Below are 20,347 nucleotides of genomic sequence, written 5' to 3' on the forward strand. Positions count from 1 at the left end.
GTCAGCACATATAAACTGTTATAATAACATACAACAGCATAGTTTGGGCAAGTCAGCAAAACTGTATTTAGAATTAACCCAGTGATTAATTTCATTGGCACCAACTGAAAGAGTGTCAGCAAATGCACTCCTGCGACGGCGCCGTGATGGTGCAGAGGGAACGTATCAGCGCCCTCCAGGCCCTGTGCAATCCCACTCGATTCCTTGGCCATGGCACAGGGTTCCTGTCGGCCCTGCACGCTGGGAATGCACCTGGTGGGAGCGGTTCATCTATTTCGTTGTGCAGGAGCAAAGACACGAGTTTGGAAATTTGACTGCGCTTTACCAGAGAATTCATCTATGATGGGCTTGCACGATTAGGCTCGGAAAAAATGTTCTGCCAATTCTACTTAAAATAATTTCACTCAAGTCAATAGAACCACACTCAAGAATTTGAATTGCCAAGAATTTGAATTTGAAAACTGATAAAATGTATACTTTTTTTAAGAATAAAAAAATAAAAATTTAAAAACTTATAATCATTGGGAGTTTTACAGATTTCACTTCTGCCCCTTGGAGACTTCCTATGTGAAATTTATTTTAATCAATTCATGGCTAAGCTGTAAAGGCTCAAGAACAGAAAGAAGGTGTTGCTTGGAAAGACAGAATGCTATTTTAATATGATGCTTAAAGAGAGATTTCTATACAGTTTCCCTTTGCAGCTTTACTGAGTAAAATGACATTAAAATAATTAAACTACATAGAATTTAAGGCTAGGAACACTTGTAAAACAGAAGTGCAACATCTGTTAAAGCTGTAAAAATGGACTAAATTTAGTTTTATATACCTGCAACTTGTGTTTAAAAAAATAAGTAGAAAACATTGGGATGCCAAAGTGGAAAATGTCTATGCATTAGTATTTTTATTCTTGTTCTGTCAGTCTGCTCACATCATGTCATGTGTGGCATTTATTTATTATACACTAATGAAAACAGAATTTAAATGGAAATATCTGCAGTTGTCTGAGTCTTGGTTCAATGACCAAAGTATATAAACTTAATGTGATTTTGAACATTAACATCTATATTAAATACATATTTACTGCCTCTCTTAAATGAATCTATCACCATTGTTGGCTCCCACCCAACTTCCTGTGTCAGAAATTGGTTATTAGACAAGACGTATCAGGGAACAGGACGCACAGCTGATCAAAACGATGCTCTGAATGTACCAGAGGAAAACACAGGAGCACAAACAGTATTGGAATATTTAGCACAAAGTAAAGCTATGATAACAAGTTCAAAAAACCTAGGAAAACCTAATGGTAGCTAACAGAGACTACTAGAAATGATCTGAGAAGATGCAAAGACTCAGAAGATGATTAGATGAAGAGAGTTGTATATTAATTATCCCTCAGTGAATTAGGCTGCAAACTGCTTAGCTAGGAAACATCAGAGCTCACGAGGAAAGAGGCAGGAGAACTTGCAATGCGGTAGGACAAGACGCTGATCTCCTTAAATGACACCAGAAGAGTAAAAAAAATCACAGACAAAACAGCTTTGGGGATATTTAAGTTGGAGACATTCTTAGTAAAGGACTCTTCTTCCTGTGCATCTCTGTGGTACTAAGGAATGAATCAGAGAAAGAAGTGGAAAGAAAATATGAGGACTCATAATTTCTGTCGTAGTTTGAATACATTGCAAAGGAAATAAATGATTTTTCTTTAATAACAAAAAGAACCAGTAGAAACAGCAAGGAGACGGAAAGTACTTGTGATGGGAGCGATTCCAGCAGTCACAATCACACAAGTGATAAAGTGGGTACAGGAACCTACCCAACCTATGCATCTATTTGGGGGAGATCAAAAGATTCAGCAGCGTGTTAGGACACTGCACTAAGAGGTATTAAATAAAGCAAGCCGCGAAACCAGCTTGGCACCATAAACTTCAAACTAGAGTTGCTGGTCAGTTAAGAGCCCTCTAGGTATTGACTGGAAGTCCCATCTGGCATCAAGTCCAATTTGAGCCTAAAGAACAAACACTGGGAAAAAAAAAAAAAAAAAAAAAAAAAGTCGTCTTTGCTGGAAAAAGAACCCGGCCCATACATACATACACACACACATATAAATATATATATACACACACATACACACCAGTGATAGAATAGCCTTCTTTCCAAGCAGAGAGGCATGCTCCAGGAGTGCTCCTGACGGTGTACTTTATCCTGTGTTCTTGTTCTCCTATAATTTTCCCTTAGCACAAGAAGCAGGCTGCAGTGTAGGAGGAAAATCAAGAGTGATGCAGTCTTCATTTTACTTCAAGAGTTTCAACTTCATATAAAAACTGCTAGTAGAATTTGCAAGCTGAAGAAAAGACTTGGCAGCTTTTCCTTAAAGAAAGTACATGAGATAGAAGAAAAATGTTGGGATGGCCATGAGAAGAATGGCACAACAGTAAAGGAGAGTCTTCCTCTGAGGAAGAGGAAGATCCCAAAGGGCATGTGGGATTTGTGCTGGCCTTCACCCTACCCGGGTCAGCCCCGAGGGTGTCACTGCATGCAGGACAGGCGCTCGCTATACCCATGTGCATGGTGCAAGTGCGTTGGCCATGCATGGGCAGAGGGCTTAGCCAGCACGAAATGTTGAGCACAAATCCCTTTCTGAAAGCAGGCAACGGCAAGACTGACAAAAATCAACATAAAAATTCTCATTTTTAAAAACTTCTTCTTATGGCACATAAGTGTCTCTTATAAATCTCTGGGAGACAGAAATGCTTTTATGGATTGCCATGTCATCTTAAATTTTGGTGATTCAAGCATCATAAATGACTTCACTGAAGTACATAAAAAAACCAGCAGAAACAATAGAAGTAGCTCGTGAATACCTCTGGAAGTGCAGCACAATTTTGACTCCATGAAATATAGATTTTTCAGTGGAACTTATCCACGGCAGTAACACACTGATATTTACAACAATACATTTGATTATTTCTGAGTATTGCCTCAAAAAAAGGAATAAAAAATCTGAAAAAAAAATCTGAAAGAAGACTGGATGGTGGCTGCTTTTGATGCTTTGGCTGTTCTTTGCTACCTTCATTACTCAGCTCAGTGGGGTGCAAGATGAAGCAAGTCTGCCTCCCACCTCCAGGCCAGGGCGGAATAATGATAGCAAGGTGTAGTTTTCTTAGGGAAACAGATGAATTGTAATCACAAATTACAAACTTCTCTTCTGCAGAATATTCTTATTCAACCAGAAATCAATATGAAGCCTTCACACTTGGAAGGGAGAGGTGGAGAAGTGATGGAAGCAAAGACAGTGCAGCAATGAGTAACAATTTTGTTCAAAAATTGTGTAAAAGCAGCCTATTTTCATTTATTGTCTTCTTAACATGCACAGTTGGACTTCTCTCGTATTTATGTACTTTTGCCAATATTAACTTATTTCCATTGAAAGAGTGCATACCTTTATTGTACTGCTTTTAATGTGTAATTTACTTTGGCGAGAATAATCTTGTGCATTAGACTGAGGCAGAAAACAAATAAAACCAACATAATGAAAGTAATTTCTTTTCTATTTTGTTTCCACGCCCTGGATTCCAGCGTGTCTGGGGGACGGGGGAGGTCTCAGGCTGAGCAGCCGCCGCGGGGAAGGCGCAGAGCCCTGCTGAGCTCGTCCCCGGCGCTCACCAAGGATGATGCTTGGAGCTGGCAGCTCCCGGGTGGGATTAACAGGGGCAGCATCTCTGCCTCCCCATGCTCCAAATCACGGGCAATAGGCTGCAATTTCATAACTGAAATTCACTTGCGTGGCACGGTGTGTGCTTAGCCCTCTATTTGACGTTAAAATGCCAAGTGCTGCTCTCAAAGTATGAAGAAAATGTTCAGCTCAGTGGTGAACAGGGACCATTTTCAATGCAAAAAGATCACAAAGCCTTGACAAACGATCTAAGAGCAATCCCAAAGTGAAATGTGGCCACGTCTGGGCTTGTCCACAACAAATGTGTAAGAGCAGCACTAACCCTTTAAACAGTTATGGTAAAATAAAATGTGCCATCTGATGAAAGTAAGTCTAAATAGACCTTAGAGAAGAAACCTCAAGCAGGCTGAACCGGGATCACCCGTGGTCCTGCTCATGCCAAATTGCCCTATTTGCTCCACACAACACTCTGCAGACCAGATTTTAGGAAAGAAATTATGCAAGATGCACCAAATCTGACTCAAATTTGCAATATATTAACAGGTAACTAGCTCCTAGATTAAGTATTTGAGGATCTGCACTGACTCATCAGCATTCAAACCTACTGGCATAACATGAAGGAGATAAAGCACAAGCAGAGACTGAAAAGAAGATAAAAGAAGAGCTCAGAAAAGTAAACATTCCTCTTCCACTGCGCTGTTCATTTTCTCTCTAGCAGATTGGTTGCCAACCCAGCCCGAGCAGGCAGCAGTCTCCGTGGTGGCTGGTGGATTTTGCTGAGCTCTCAGCAGTCGTCCGTGTAAAGCCCGGCCTACGTAGGACACGGCTGCTGGACCTTCGCAGGCAGCAGCCAGCTCGGTTGTTGTTTGGGAGGATATCCCCTCACCTGAAGCACAGATGGGGAAGGCAGTTAACTAGCAACAATAATAATCAGCCTCCACAAATATTAGATCCATTATCTTATTAATTATCACCATCCTAACATTACTTACATATAGACAGACTGAATAGTTTGCTCACAATTTAGATACACGTGGTAATACAGGAATGCTTAGCAAATTTGATTTGCAACCTAAGATGAAGTTCTTTGAGACAGGCCATCCTGTATGTCTGGCTCCTTGCTAGTATAAATACAATAGTAGGTGGAAATGATACCAATGCATCAGAGTAAGCTCGAGCTCTGGGGAAGATTGGAATTCAAATAACATGGCATACACTGAGCTTTCATTTTCAAAACCTCATATCAGCTTTCTCCTATGTCCTGAAAACACTAAAATGTTTCCCTCCACTGCCAAAAAATATTTTATTATATTAGATTTTTTAGGGCTTAGAGTACTCTAAACTGAAAGCAATCTAGTACTTTCCATCTATAGCACCAAATTAGAACAGGAAAAGTGTTCCAGCCATTTAGGTGTTAAACAAGAGCTAATTAGTTCTGCTGTAAATAACCACTGAAGTAACCACAGAAATCCAAAAGAAATACATAGGCAACCTATCCGGTTGATTAGTTTTCCCACAAATCCAGATACAATTCCAGCCAGTCCCAAACTGCCAACGATGAGGGCTTCCCCACGGCTACTCAGTGCCGAACATTTGAGACCCTAATGAAGATTGATGCTCCATGCAGTTTGACTGAAAAGCCAAAGTTTGGATTGCTTTTCATTTTACCCAAGTGGTTTCGACCATCCTTACATTGCAATTGTGTGTGCAAAGGACAAGCAAGGTCAGAGAATAATGAAATTATAATGCAGTGAAAAATAACAAGCAACCGTACTGGCAAATCAGGCCCAACAATAGGACCTTAGTCAAACAACAACACAATGATTAATAGATTTAAGTATTCCTGTCAATGATTAAAATATGTAACTCTTGTACTTAAGAATTTTATGATTTCCCCTCTAAAAGGACTAAAAACAGCCATGTGGTAATTGCAGTCTTCTCTCGAGTCCCCAGCACAGATTTAATGTGTTCAAAGTAAGGCTTTAAAGCCATGCAAAATGACTGCAACCCTTTTGGGCACCTATCAATAAAAAATGGGTTTGTGACGATATTAAAAGATGAAGATCGCTTTCTTTTACTTACTCACATCTCCTTTTTGAAGTTAACTTTATGACTAAAAAGCGAACAGCCACCTTTTGTCACTGTTGAAAGATGGATGGATTAAAGGAGCACACATCCCTGCTGCAAACAGGCTGCGGGTCTTCATCAATACAAATCCACAAAGTGTTTGACTGTGCTGAGGAAACACACTCTGAAATTTTCATTCCATGAAAAGATTATGGGAACTTAAAAGGCAAATGGTCAATGATTCTTATTATATGAAGCGGTAACGGACAGGGAGAAAGCAGACACTTAAACCATTCCCTTAAAATGTCTTCCTTAACTTGTGAGTCTTCTGATAATTCTTTAATGAAGTCTGGGCCAGGTTTTCCTTCTTCTTCCTAAAACTTACCCTATTTCAGTTCATAAATCAAAATAAAATCTGATTCCATGGAAACTCTTTTGTGTTTCGTTGGGTCCCAGCAGGCAGCACTTCCTACACCCTGTTTGGCAGAGCTCTCGGGTGCAGTGCTCTACGAGCAACCCCAACGGGGCCATCAGGTTCCCTACACCTTCTCCGATGGGACCATCTGCACCCGCTGACCCTGACTCCACACCACAACCAAGGCAGGGTTTTCCCTTACCTTACATATCCTCCTACATGTATTACTGCTCTCTGGAGAGTAGGACCTAGGAGTTGAAGCTACAGAGCGAATTCCCACTGTAAAGTCATTTTTCTTTGGGGCAAAAAAAAACCAAAAAAAAACAGTTTTGGACAGACCACGCATGCAAGATATAGGAAGGGAGGTAAAAGTGATAGGAAGTTCTTCAACTACCCCACATTTGTGAGCAGAAGACGACTGTAACTAGCACTAAGGCGGGTGAATGGCAACTTAGAATCACAGAATCACAGAATGCTTAAGGTTGGAAGGGACCTCTAGAGCTCATCTAGTCCAACCCCCCTGCACACGCAGGGTCACCTAGAGCACATGGCACAGGACTGCATCCAAGCGGGTTTTGAAGATCCCCAGAGAAGGAGACTCCACAACCTCTCTGGGCAGCCTGTTCCAGTGCTCTGTCACCCTCAGTGTTAAGATTTTTTTCCTTAAGTTCCTGTGGACCTTTTGGTGTTTCAGTTTCCAGCCGTTTCCTCTAGTTCTGTTGGTGGCCACCACTGAAAAGAGGCTGGCCCCATCCTCCTCACTGCCTCCCTTGAGGTACTTACAGACACTGCTCAGGTCCCCTCTCAGCCTTCTCTTCTCCAGGCTGGTCAGGCCCAGCTCCCTCAGCCTCTCCTCACAGGGTAGGTGTTCCAGAAGGCCGCAGGGAGCTCCCTGGGCCCCGCGCTCATCGCTGAGGCTGTTGGAGCTGCTTGTTTGAGGGCTCAGCAAGCCGAGAGCAGCACGGCTCCTCCGGCGAGCGCGCTGGCAGGGAGGCCGACGCTACCGAGTTCGGCTCCGAAGCAGCCCGGCTGCTGGGCACCTCCGTGTGACGGTTCAGAGCGCACAAGAAATGTCCGAATTTACCTTCAGCCAGTTTTTCTTTCCCTGCTGTGAACTCAGATCTGCCGCGCGGGTGCGTTAGGTGTGTACCACGTGTAGCACATCGGTCCGTGCTGCCGTCGGGGCGCGCCGCGGCGCTGGCTGACTCCGTGGCGAGCCTGAGAAGAGCCGGGCGCTCCGCAAAGCCGAGCAGACCCTGTGCTCCCCGCCGCCATAAACCTGCTGCCGTGAGGACGGCAAAATGCAGAGCCAACCTGCACGACATGTAAAGCACAGACCTTTCAGGGATGCGACTTCGGAGGCTGCAGATTCCTGAGTTTATGAGGAAATGTTTGGTCTTTCCTGTGTCCCCTAAATCTAACCGTTTCAGCAGAGAAATGATGCACGTCTTCTCAACAGTTTCAGGATGATGTCAAGCAGCCTAATACATAGGGGTGGACTTCAAAACAAAATATTTGTTTTCATATAGTAAAAAGCCTGATTTTCCATGGGAATAATGTATGAGGTTTTTTTGGTCTTTCATCTAGCTCTCCTTTGTAAACCTGTAAAGCATAAATGCAGAAACCACAAACTTCAGTAAGAGAAGAAGCATCACTAATCCCCATTTTCCTTCATCTCAATAGTAATCCCCATGTTGATAAAAGGTATGTTGCTATTTAAGGCATTTTTTCATCACTGTGTTTATTTTATCCTTTCCTCTAAAACCACCTATTATGATCAATGTGAGATTTCTTTGGCATTTATGGGTTTTTTTTTCCTTTTTTTTTTTTTTTTCCTAAAAACTGTAGTCTCGGTCTTTACTTCAGGGACACCACACTGTCTTTCAGCTCTCCTCAAAGCAAGGAGGCCAGCGAGGTTTTCCTATGCAGCTCGTACAGCACCCCCCAGATTTGCACAGTAAACACAAGTGAATAAGTGAATAATTCTCTGATTTCATAAAAACTGTTACAGTTTGGTTAACAATTTGAAGAACAGATTTTTTTCCTTCATGTTTTATCCACTTGACACCACTGCATGGCATTGCCCAGTCAATTTACTAACATGTTTTCCCGTGGAAATGAACTCTGATACTTAAAAATTACCTTGGCATAAATATTTTGTGCTAGTCTTGTCTTTTACTTCATTGTCTCTCAGGGCTTTTCTTCACTGTCTTTCAATGAAGCAAAAAAGCATAAATTTGTGAAAAGGCAACCAAGGCAAGAATAGTAAATTTTGAAAAAAACAAGTATTTTTTTTTCCCATTCTCTGATTCTGTGTCACTTTATACCCTAATGCCTTGATCCTAGATAGATAGAACTATCATAAATGTTTTTAAAAGAATATAAAATGTGAATGCTTTTTGTCCTTCTTTCCTTTGAGAATTTAGTTTAGCTGGTAAATCATGATCTGAATGCTCTGTAAATGATGCTGTGTTTGTTTTTAATAAATTACAGAAGTCAGTAACAAAGAAAGCAGCTAAACCACAGCTGATGAAAACCATGGCACAACCAGTCAGGGCATAAGGTGCTCTCCTGCAATTACCTTCTTTCTCCAGCAAGCATTTGGGGCGTTTGCAGAAATCATAGTGAGGCCACATCTAAAGTTAACACTAACACAGCATGATAGTTCCTCAGTCCCAGAGCTTTACTTCAAAAGCAGGAAAAAGGACCCAGCAAGGAGTCATTTAGACACAGGCAGATCCTCAGGGGTCAGCAGGTAGTGATGAGGTCCCTCCTCACTGTGATGTCCCTTGGGGATGTGTCTGTAGCTAAAAACCAAGAGCTGCCTGCCCTTCTGCTGAAATTGCAGCAGAAAAGTCAGTTAAACAAGTGGCAGCTCCCACCTCAGATGCATAATTTTGAATGAGGCTAAAAAATATGCAAGACTCTTAAGAAGTATCTCAGACAGCAACAAACTATGCTCAATTGCCTGCTGGTAATTAAAAAAGTGTGTTTGTTCAGAAGGTCACGTATGGCCCTTAATGAGGGAGGATTCTGACCTTCTACAGCAGGGACAAGGGATATGCTTGGGGCTTAAAGTACTATTAAAGTGTCTTCAATTTTAAAACACAGATGCTTTTTCCCCTGGTTGACCTGGCTGATGTGACACCAGCTTTTTCAGAGCCTCTCACAGGTATAGAAACTGTGTTACTGGCAAAATCTCTTTTGGAGAGATACTTAATGCAGAGTCTCAGGGATTTCGGCTTCATGGGACACCTTTTGAAGACACGATGCCCTAGAGCTCAGAAGAGAAGTCAGAGAACAGAGTAGGGCAACCTTGTTCAACAACATAGAGGCAGCCAGAAACACTCCTGCTTTGCACAGAGTGGATCAAGGTCACATCCTGAATTTTAAATATTCTCAAGATCTAACATTTTTTTGAGTTTCTAATATACATACGTATATATATGTAGTTGTCTTTTTTTTTTTTTTTTGGAGAGCTGAGAGTCAACAGTTTTAATGCCTTTTGCATGTAGAGGCATTTAAACACTACTTGATTTTTTTTTTTTTTTATTTGGATAGGCCCAATCCAAAGGCCTTTAAAATCACAGGAATTTGCCACTAATTCCAACAGGCTTCAGGTGTGATTCTAACTAATGTTTTCTGCTCATTGCATACTGCTAATTTTATTTTTTTGACAGATGTGAAGCAAAGATCTTCAGAGGACGTTAATTACCTATACAGAGAACAGCAAGTTAGGTGTACATGTTTTCCTGGTTTTGGGTGTGAAAAGAATATTAATAGGAAGTAAATTATTAATCTGTTTCCTCTGCAATATACCCAGTGTAGATTATATGTGATTCCAATACATTAACTTGAGTTCCACTGCATATATTTTGCGAGGGGCACTGAAGTATTAATCAGAACCACTTTACATCATCTGCAAGTTTTCTGGACTTCATGGGAATTTGGGCTCTCCTCCTCAGGGAGAGTGCAGGGAATGGAGATGGAGGAAGGCAGCTTCTCCTGGCCAACCTCTGGAAGGACAGGATGCCAAACCACAAGTTTTTACCCACTTAAATTTACTCTTGACATCTTGGCAAGACAAGTGTTGTGGGGAGCAACTGTGGCATCAATTGCAAACTCTAGGTCCTACTGCCAGGAGATAAGGACACTAATTTTCTTGACTCAGGGTTTTTTGCCTTTTTTTTTTTTTTTTTTTTTTTGGTGGAGAGAAGATGATTGATTGAAATATTCCAGAGAAGCTGGAGCACATTCTGAAAAGCAGCTGAAGATTATGTATGCTATGTGCATGTCCTTGCTTAGCAGTAGAAGAGCAGAAGTTATTTCTCGAAGTGTCAAAGCAAACTTTTCTTCACATCACTGAACGTTATCAATCTCACTTAAGCTCGCTGGTCACACGTTTGACTTACTTATCTTCAGAAATTATGGTAACTTTTAATTTTTAAACGGTATTGCATGCTTTGGAAATGACTTATACTTTTTGATTATAGAGTTTCCCAAGTTTAAAATTGAAAGATGTAAGAAGTTGGATATGGTAAGGAATTATGGCCCTTGTCTAGAAGAAAAATGAACAAATTCCCTTTTTTTCAGCTATAAATTGTAATGTGTAAAAAGGCAGAATAGCCTGAAGTCCTCCTGACATATTACCTACCAAACATTTTAAGGGAATGATTAAAAACTAGGCAAAGGAAAAGCCTACCTTCATCAAACTTCTCAGATTTTATTAATAAAGAACTGACTTTAAAAGATATTCAAACCTGGCAATCTTTTTCTCCTTGATATAATAAGCTAAAGCCTACATATCACGAAGGCCTGTGGAAGCACCAGACAATGTGTTTTATCTACTGAAAAGCAGGAAAGGAAGGAAAAAATGGTTTGAATGAAACCTTTGTTTGTTTGGATTTCTTTCTCTTTTATTCGAGAGTAAAGATAAGAGTCTGTGTACTCCAAAGAAACATGGGAGAGCCACGTTAACAACCTTGCATTTAAAGCATTTGAATTCCTCTTTCCAGAAGAGCCCCAAACCCTGGGGCCTGAGGAGCTACCAAGAGAGACCTTCTTGTTCAGTGACTCTCCATCTCCACGGCGCTTGGGAACGTAATCCACTAGGCAGAAACGCTATGGGAAAAGCGCAGCCTTTCCCAGAAAACCCCTAAGCGGTTGAACACTGATCACCCGTTGGAGGTGGCTGCCCGCGTCGGGGCCTGGCGTTGAGCTGAGGCGGCGCCTGCGCGCGAGGCCTGTGGATGGCCTCTAGCTGTTACGTATTCCAGCTGGCCAACTCGAGTTGAAAATACACAGATAATTGTGGAGATGGGAACGCAGGAGACACCAAAACTGCCTCTGTTGTGGGAATGAGCATAAATACGCCTGGAGCTCCCAGCGTTGGCTGTAGTAACTGGGTATCTGGGTATCCCGTGTAGACGAGCAGCATGAGGGGCAGAGGCAGCCCCTGCACCTTGCAGTTTGCTTATTCACCTTGGGAAGATAAGGAGCTGGGAAGTCAAAATCCCCTCAGGCAGAGAGTAAAAGAACTTGAAACCAAGTCTCATAATTTAGCTTGGCTGAGGACTCCTGGGGGAGAAAACTGACAACTCCACTTCCGACAAATGCTGTGATTCTAGCCCTGGAATTTGCACTTTCTTTCTTTTCTGTCTTCCATTTGATACCATTCTGTAAATTTAGGTCGACTTTATGAATAGCTTTAGGGGGACCAAAGCCACGTTTTCCAGCAAATGTATCTTTCACTTAATTTTCCCCCTCACTTCGAACACCAGGTGGCTCAATTATTTTCCGACTGTTGATCTGGGCAATGAATACACAAATGTCACTGAGATACAGTCTACAAAAATGCAATAGTGGTGCCTCTCATTGATGGATGGGTGCCTCAGGTGCCTTTTTTCCCTCATCAGATATAATTTTATTATAAATTAACACTAAAAATTGAGTTATTATCCTGCAGGTCTAATTTTAAAACTTTCAGTATATTCTGGTAACAAAAAGTTACTCAAAAGGAAACTGGAGAAAGTGTCACTCCTTCTAAATAAGATTTCAGTCAGTCTAAACATTTTTCTTTTCACACTTCTCACACGTTTGCACTTTCACGCTTCCTCCTTCTCCCAGCACTGCTCCCGCCGCCTCCTCCGCCCCAGTGGAGCCGCGTTCGTCGCGGCCGCGTGTCCCGCTAACAGGCCGGCTACGTGTCTGGTTTAACCACCAGGCTCTAGCTTAAAATATGGCATATTTAAAGTGACTATCACACTTTATGCATTTTATTAGGTAATGGAATCATAGAAGAAATAGAAGATTTGAGTTAGAACCTTTAATCCTCTCTTTCATAAGGAGAGACCCATGGTTCAAACATTTGATTCTGCATTTCCTTGGGTAAATGTGGCTTCCATGACCCTTATTACAGTCTATGTATTTAAAATACTGGCACTAGTACTGTAGGAACAGCAAAACAAGCCTGTGTTTGTATTCAGGGAGGTCGTAAGTGACCAGTGCTTGATTTTGCCAACACGTACCCCCATCTGACTTTTTCTCTCAAGAAAATGAATATTGCAACTTCAAATGGAAAAAAAAAAAGATTGAAAGCATAAAAATAGCATAAAAATATGTATCACTCTTTCAGAAGTCAGGATCATAACTCCCTACACACACTGTCTGGGAGTAGTTGATGCCCTGTTATCTTTTACTATCATTATATCAAACTTCTATTAAACTATTATTAAACTCTAAAATTCTACACATAGTTTGTCATACAGGCAATGCTGCTATTTTTGTGGTCATTTTCTGAAAAAATAAGTTTTCTTTTTTTTTGTTTAAATTAATAATAACAGATGAATTCTGAAATACAGAATGAGGAACTGTCCATCTGTCTCTTCCCAGCTTCATTGCTGCCATCTCCTGTTGTTTCTTCCCAGCTCTTTCTTAATTTTAGCATTGGCTCTGCCCAGTACTTTGGCCTGAAAATGTCTTTTGAAAGAATCTATTAGAGGTGGGATAAAATCTCATCACTAAAGCATCTTCCACTGCTATATACTCCTGCCAGCCAACTTGAATTTGCTTTGCTACAATGGGATTTTGTCATAGCGAGTTATTAAATCAGCAAGCACAGGACTGGGTTCATTTGACAGCAGGACAGACCAAAGGACCTTGCTAATTCCATGAGCCTCATCCTGCTCCTCTATGGCTGCAAGGTGGGAAAACCAGTCACATCCCACAGGCTGAACATCTGCAGGGCCAAGTGGGAAGGGGATGGAACAAAAAAAGCCAAAGAGCTTCCTGAGACCAATGTTGTTATTCCCTAGGCTCTGAGCCAAAGCAGAAATGCCCAGGATTGTGGAGAAAACATGTCACCGGGACCTCGTCCGCTTACCCACGGGTCCTTCCGCACGCAGGGTCAGTGCCTGAACTGTTTCTACAGAGATGAAAAAGCTGCACCTGGATACAGATCATCTGAGGCTTTCTGAAATGTATTTACACGTTTCTTGTTTTCTTCCATAATTATACAGCCCAACAAGCAGACATGTTGAGCATGTCAAAGTGAATAAGCTCTCTCTTCTTTAAACGAGCCTCCACTGAATTCTTGCAAACCTGCATGGACCCAGTTCTGACCTCATCTGAATCCTCCCTGATTTCATTCCCAGCGTGTGAGGTGCCGGGTCCCCCCCGGACACGCTGCACACGTTATGCCCTACAAAACAATCCTCAAGGATTTTTTTTTTAAAAAAGGCTCAATACGTTTCTACCATATCTCAGCAGTCTACCTCAATATCCTAAAAGATTCCATCTTAACTCCTTTCTTCTTTGTTTGGCCAAGAGGATCACAACAATTATCTCAAAAGAAAGCAAGCAAGAAAGAGACTGTCTCAGCATACTGGGCAAACAGAATGTGTTTCTCTTGCAAATGTATAACAGCAGATACTATAATATAAAAAAATGAATCTTTTTAAAAAGCCCTGCGTTTTTTTTTTTTTTTCTTGAGATTAGTCTTTCCAGTTTAAATTGGAAGTCCATTCTTACAGAGCAGAAAAAAATACCGTGGTTCAGGAGGAATACAAAGGTTAAAGTGTTTTGTGGCTCAGTTCCACATTCCATGAAATCTTGCATCATTTCAGAAGCTTTTTATGCAACGAGAAAATTACATAACATTTCCGGTAGCATGAATTCCTCTACCTTGAGAGGACTCATTAGCTTGCACATAAAGAAGCTGTTTGATGTTTTTAGAAGCTTAGTCCCTACCCTTTTTTCTCTTTTTCTGTCTTAGGAGCACAAGTAAAAGGCTTGATGTGGAACGCAGCAGGAGGGCAGGGGGAATCGTTCTGAACGTTACCGCGTGGCTTCAGCAGCCCCACTGCTATGTCAGGAGCAGTGTGACATTTCCTGGGGGTTCAAGGACTCCGTAACATGATGTTACTCTTTGCACACTGCAGTCTTGAAGGATGAGTGACTTCGAGCTTGTCAGAACACGCCAGATGAGTTTACAGGGTCTTCTTTTGCAGAGGGTGTGTGCTATTTCTGGAAAAGCCTCATGAGGAAATGAGGGAACATTTTCCATTCTAGTCTAAGCTGGATTTGCTTTGCTGCTTTGCTACACAAGAAAAAGGTATCTGACATTTGGATCTAGATGTAGCTCCATAAGTTTTCAATTTTGTAATTCTATCTCCTTCTTGAAAGGCCTTAAGTTTCCATAAAATTCTGAAATTTGTCTTTTCCCCTCTACTAAACACTACTTAAAATTCCCCAGTGCTCCAGCTGTAAAAGTGCCAGAATGGATAAATGATTCTGTAATAGCAGCACTTATCTTCATCTTCTGGTAACAATTCATTCAAAAAGCGTAAACAGAAAAATAATACTCTAATTACAGGCTGTTACCCACCAGAAAAAAAAAAAAAGTAATTATTTAGGAAAATCCTCTATATATGTGTTTATTCGGGCTTTTTTTTTGCTAAATGATCCAACTGGTCTTTGTGTAATTTATACACTAAAGAAAATGGCTCAGATCATGGTTAGCAAAGATCCAGAGGACCAAAAGGCTTGGCAGGATTTTACTGATTCTCAGTAAAGTTCAGTCAAACTTTCACTTTTAATTGAAAAAAAAAAATCTCTTGATATCTTGGCTTAAAGTTGAATATATGCAAAGTATTTGTTCTAATACTCCCTTTTTTTGTACTTTTTACATAACTTATACAGTATTTTCTGGCTAGAATATGCAGCATTTTAGTGTGTTAGCTGACTGATAAAAGAGACATTTCTACACTCAAAGATAGACTGACAACTAGTTTTGGAAAATCAGCTTCATTTTTTTGCTACACATTGATTAATAGAACTTTATAGACGACTTCTCTATCCCTATGAACAACCATACCTAAGGCTCATAGAAATGTGATTGCAATCCTCTAGAAAACATATTAATGATATATTTAATCCACCTGCCTGTACTTACTCAAGGCCAGGACAGCCAGTCTATACTTGACAGATACTTGTTTAAGCTGCTGCTAAACAGAACAGAAAGCAAATACATTTTAACCTTCAAAAGACCCCAGAAACCGAAGCCAGGTGGCATCTGATTTAACTTACTGGAGCCTGTCCCTGTCCCCGACCAGCAGCACCTGCACTGAGATCCCCGTGCAGGCTGCTTGGGGAGAACAGCACAAAGACAAGACTGGAGCTCCTCAGTGGCTGCTAACTCGGCGACTCCCCTGCGGCGCTGGAATTCTCAGCTCATTGCTTGCCTGAGCTTTGAAAGAGGCCGAGCACACAACTGAACTAACGATACGGCTCTCAAAAGCAGCCTGAAGAGCTGCGTGGAGAAGGAAAGGTAATCGTGAGGAAGAGCTCCGGATCGGCCTCCCGCGGTCCTCGGTGGGACCTGAGCCGCATCCAGCCCCACGCTCAAGGATGGAGGTGCCCCTCGGACACCCTGGAGGTCCCCCGGGTCTGCGGGAAATTAGCCTGGGCCGCTCAGAAAGCTGCGTAGCCCCGGCCTGACTTTGCAGAAGACATTAGCAATTACCGCAAGCCCCTGCTTGTGCCTTCATCCTCTCTAATGCAGCCTTTAATTAGGCAAAACTAGCACAGAAAGCAAAACAACCAGATCCAGACGTCTTCTCACGTCTGCAATTCTTCACGTCTTCTCAGACGTCGTTTCTCTACATGTTGTGAGTTCCGAATGGCTGGAGTCAACCCTGCTTCAGTGAACCCAATAGCCCTGCTCGTGTGAAGGGCACTGAAACGCATAATGTAAAATAACCATACATAATACAGGATTTTTTATTTCATATTGCCACAAACCCTCTTGAATTTATGCATCACTCGCACCAGCAAAAATGGGTATGTGACTGAAATAAAAGATGACAAGAAAGGACTGTCAGTGGATTTACTGCTATTTCCTTGAAATTTCACATACATTAGCACACTTCAGATACAGTCCTATTTCCCTTACCCAGGGAAAGGTGCAGTCCTGAATATATCCCTCAAAGATGATAAGATAATGAATTAAGATAAGATGGTTAAACTTAGAGAAATTCCTAGAATAGTTCCACTTACTGAATGTTTGGATCTTACTAGTTCTTCACCGTTACTAGAAGCTTTCACCCTTATGGAGCTGTGACCTCTACCTTGGGAACAGGGTATTTTAAGACAGCCAGGTGTGTGAACAGGAGAACTGTTTTCAGTCCAATACTTAAAACTGCTCCACCCTCCCAATCCAGCAAGAATTTCAGTAAAAAGCTCACAGAAATAATATTAATTAGAGAGGAACATACTAGCGATTAGTATCAAGAGTTAAATATTCTGCCAGGTTTCTGACGCAATCTAGCAGCTTTTAGCTACACACACGGTCTGAAAATAACCTTGTAAATTCATTCCTGAGCCTTACTGTTTATATATTTATAATTATTTATTTATTATTGCATTCATACCAACATATATAGCAACCCTGTTAGCACATTAGTGGTGCTTCTAAGTATCAAACTACATCACCAGAACGTGAAATTACAATTTTCTGTACTCTTCAGCTTCCTTGAAAGGAATGTGTCCACTAATATTCCCAAGAATAACCTCCACTAAGCACAGCAAAATTGGCAATTGCTACCAGAATCAATATTAATGCATCATTTACCACTTACTAGATCAATTACTGGGAAACAACTTGAAATTCTTCATAAAAAATAATATTAAAGAACTTCATCATATGCATGTTCTGTATGTTTACTGTTAAAAGTTTAGTCTGTTTTACTAAATTTTATGCTAATTTATTAGCACAGTCATTAATTTTACCACTGGGAATTTTTCATATTCATATATGATAATAAAGCAAGGAGGAGTAATCAGCATGGACCTTACAAGGTAGATTTGAGCATAAATTAACAGGTCATGAATACAAACTAGTTATTTTATGTGCTACAACATTTCCAAGTAGAGACTACACATGCAGAAAGCTGCACATAAAAAATAAACACATTTGATTTACGCTAACATACAAATTCATTTTTTAGGCTACTTATTTCTCTGATTCCATTCCTCCTATTTGAAGACTTAAAATAAAATCACTTTTCAGTACTTGAAGTTTTTAATCCTCTGCACTTTAATCCAGAATAGATAGTAAAAATATGTGAATTATTGCAGAATGCATATCAAAACGGTCACTAATGGATTAACACCGTTCTCTGGAAAAAAAAAAATCATTTTCAACTTTCACAAGCTTCAATTTGGGCCAAAATTGCTTTGGCCAATTTAAAAGCCATTCTTTCCTGGTGCTGACACCAATGCTAAAATCAGTATGTTGACACAAATTTTGGTTGTGTGTACTGCTCCTTGAACAAGACCACAACAGTAGAGTCTTCAAGAGAAGAAATGATTCCTATCACAGTGAACAATATATTTGGTGTCAGTCTCTATCCTCAGCTGGTTCCATAAAAATAACTACTTGGGGTTTTGTGGAGTCAGCAGTATTACAGTGACTAATTCCAGTTGACGCTCTTTTCCTTTCCTTTATGGTGTGTCGGGGCTTTTTTAGAGGACTTATTTTTGGTACTGGCTTAGATTTTATGATGACAGTTTTGGAAATCTCTCCACCTGAACTTTTAAATTCTAATTTAACTTTCTGAACTGTACCATTAACTGTATCTTTCGCTGCATATTGTCACATTAGATCGCACTAGAAGTTCCAGGACCTGCTCCTGGGTGTCCGTTTTTGAACAGGCGACCATCAACATTTATTCACCTAGCACTGAAGTCTACTAATTGATGTGTTATCTGCTTAGAGTGTGCATCTACTTGCATCTAATTCATAGAGCCAAAATATTTTTCAAATAAATTTCAAACATACCTCCAGCAAGGACATTCACTTTCATACAAAACAGCGTGCATTTCCAAGAAGAAGGAAGTTCTGGTTCTTTTTGCATTCAGAAGACCTAAGGTTAAAGCATTGTTGCCCCCGCAGCCTGACTTACCCCGGCAATGCACTCCCTCGTCGTAGCCGTCGGAGCAGTCGTACACCCCGTTGCAGAGCTGTGACAAGTGAATGCATCTGTTCGTGCCGATGCAGGCAACGTGGTTCGGGGCACAGCTGAAATCTGCTTCCTCGGGACCTACAGAGCACACAGAAAGTGTCACACATGTATCTTCATATCCACAAAGGCAGATATAGTTCTATATTGCGTACTATTTCCATTTTTAAGCTAAGTACAACATTTCACATGGCTGTCTGTTGTGAGGCTTTTCAGCATGTTACCAATCAGCTATTGAGGAGAATTAAAATCATCAAGTAAGGATGAATGCAGCTAGAGACAACAGGTTAGCTAGGGTTACTTCCTGAAGCACAGATGATAAAACGTATGTTTTCCTTCATGTTAAACTTTATGGATGCTAAAATTTACCTTTGCAAACATTAAAGAAGTATCACAGATTTGCAGCTGCCTAGTGAGCCACGGTCTAAAATTGATCTGCTTGTATCAAAAGAAGGAGATACTGGTATTTACAGTCATTGCTCACTATATAAATAATCTCAGGTATTATTTACGGCCACACAGTGTGCTTGAGTGCAATATGCTCTCACCTTCTCCCAGGTACCGATTCCAGGACCAAGGACAGAAATAAACCCGGTGACACTGTGCTCGAAGGCCCCCTCGGAAGTGGGAAAACCTCCGTTTTGGCAGATCTTGTCTCTCTTTAGGCCAGCAGAACACAGCAAGACAAAAGTGCCGAGCCACTTTAGGTACTTTTTAGCACATATGGATCGTTCTTAGCACAGTCAGCAAAAATAAAAATCCCAGGACAGGAGTGACACGGAGCCTCCCGCTTCCCTCCTCTGTGGCTTGACACCTCACACTGATGTAGTGACACCAATTATGTCCTTGTGTATCCTTGACATCTGTATCACCTATTAAAAGTGGAAACACTCCACTGGTAGTAGGGTAAAAAAAAGCTAATAGATACAGGATTGAAAAAGAAAACTGCATTATAGCTGTATTTTACATACAGTTTTTTAGGCTTTTTCCTAAAAGCCCTTGGAAAAGAAAGAAAAGGATCTCCTCTCACTGTGTGCTGGGGCGAATGCCTGCTTTGCAGATAGACAGCTACAGAAGCACTTTACAAAGAGATTTTTTTCTCTATTTTCCAGTAAAATTTAAAAGGAAATTAAAAGTGGGAAGTGCAGAGATTATTACAACTTTCTCGCAGTTAGGATTTGAAGATCATGGTAAGAAAGCCCTTTGAGTGCACAGGATGTGAGCCCCGAGGGAAAGGCAGAAAGCAGGAGCAAGGGGTGCAGCTCGAGGCCCTTTCTGGGCACCAAGACTGCTGAGGACTTTGGTCTCTCTCTGGTTTTTTTTTTTTTTTTTTTTTTTTTTTCTATTTGAGTTTTAGGTGTTTTTCTCTGGGGCTTTTGCTATAGGGAGGCAGGCCTTTTTGTCGCATGAAGGCAGGACATCTCATCCCATAAAGGCCTGCACGCACGTGCGGTTCACTGCCTGTCCTACAAACTCCGGCCGTGGTCCGTGGCCCCGCAGAGCCCGTGCACCCGGCGCTGTCTGTGAGCTACTTCTCAGTCCGGGCAACGTGCTTTTTCTCAGACGCTTGTGCAAACCTACGCTATTCCTTTTTAATTACTTTTCAGACATCTTAAGCTCCCAATTTCCTCCAAACCCTTTCTCATGCTCTCTGCTATTTTCTTGCACGGGAGT

The 20,347-nt window shown here is 41.2% G+C and overlaps 1 protein-coding gene across 1 annotated transcript in view; it reads right to left on the bottom strand.

The window, feature by feature from the left end:
• LRP1B (LDL receptor related protein 1B) overlaps positions 1 to 18,892 on the bottom strand; it is a 336,264-nt gene extending 317,372 nt beyond the window's left edge. Inside the window, exons 1-2 of the mRNA XM_088521814.1 lie at positions 18,853 to 18,892; positions 18,617 to 18,754 (exon numbers count right to left, since the gene is read on the bottom strand). Of these exons, the coding sequence (XP_088377940.1) occupies positions 18,617 to 18,754; positions 18,853 to 18,892 (178 nt within the window). The remainder of the gene's footprint in view (positions 1 to 18,616; positions 18,755 to 18,852) is intronic.
• Positions 18,893 to 20,347: the final 1,455 nt, after the last annotated feature.

Source organism: Tinamus guttatus, unplaced genomic scaffold (assembly GCF_059628265.1).
Source record: "Tinamus guttatus ecotype Peru unplaced genomic scaffold, ASM5962826v1 Tinamus_guttatus_pri_ptg000133l, whole genome shotgun sequence".
Lineage (NCBI taxonomy): Eukaryota > Metazoa > Chordata > Aves > Tinamiformes > Tinamidae > Tinamus > Tinamus guttatus.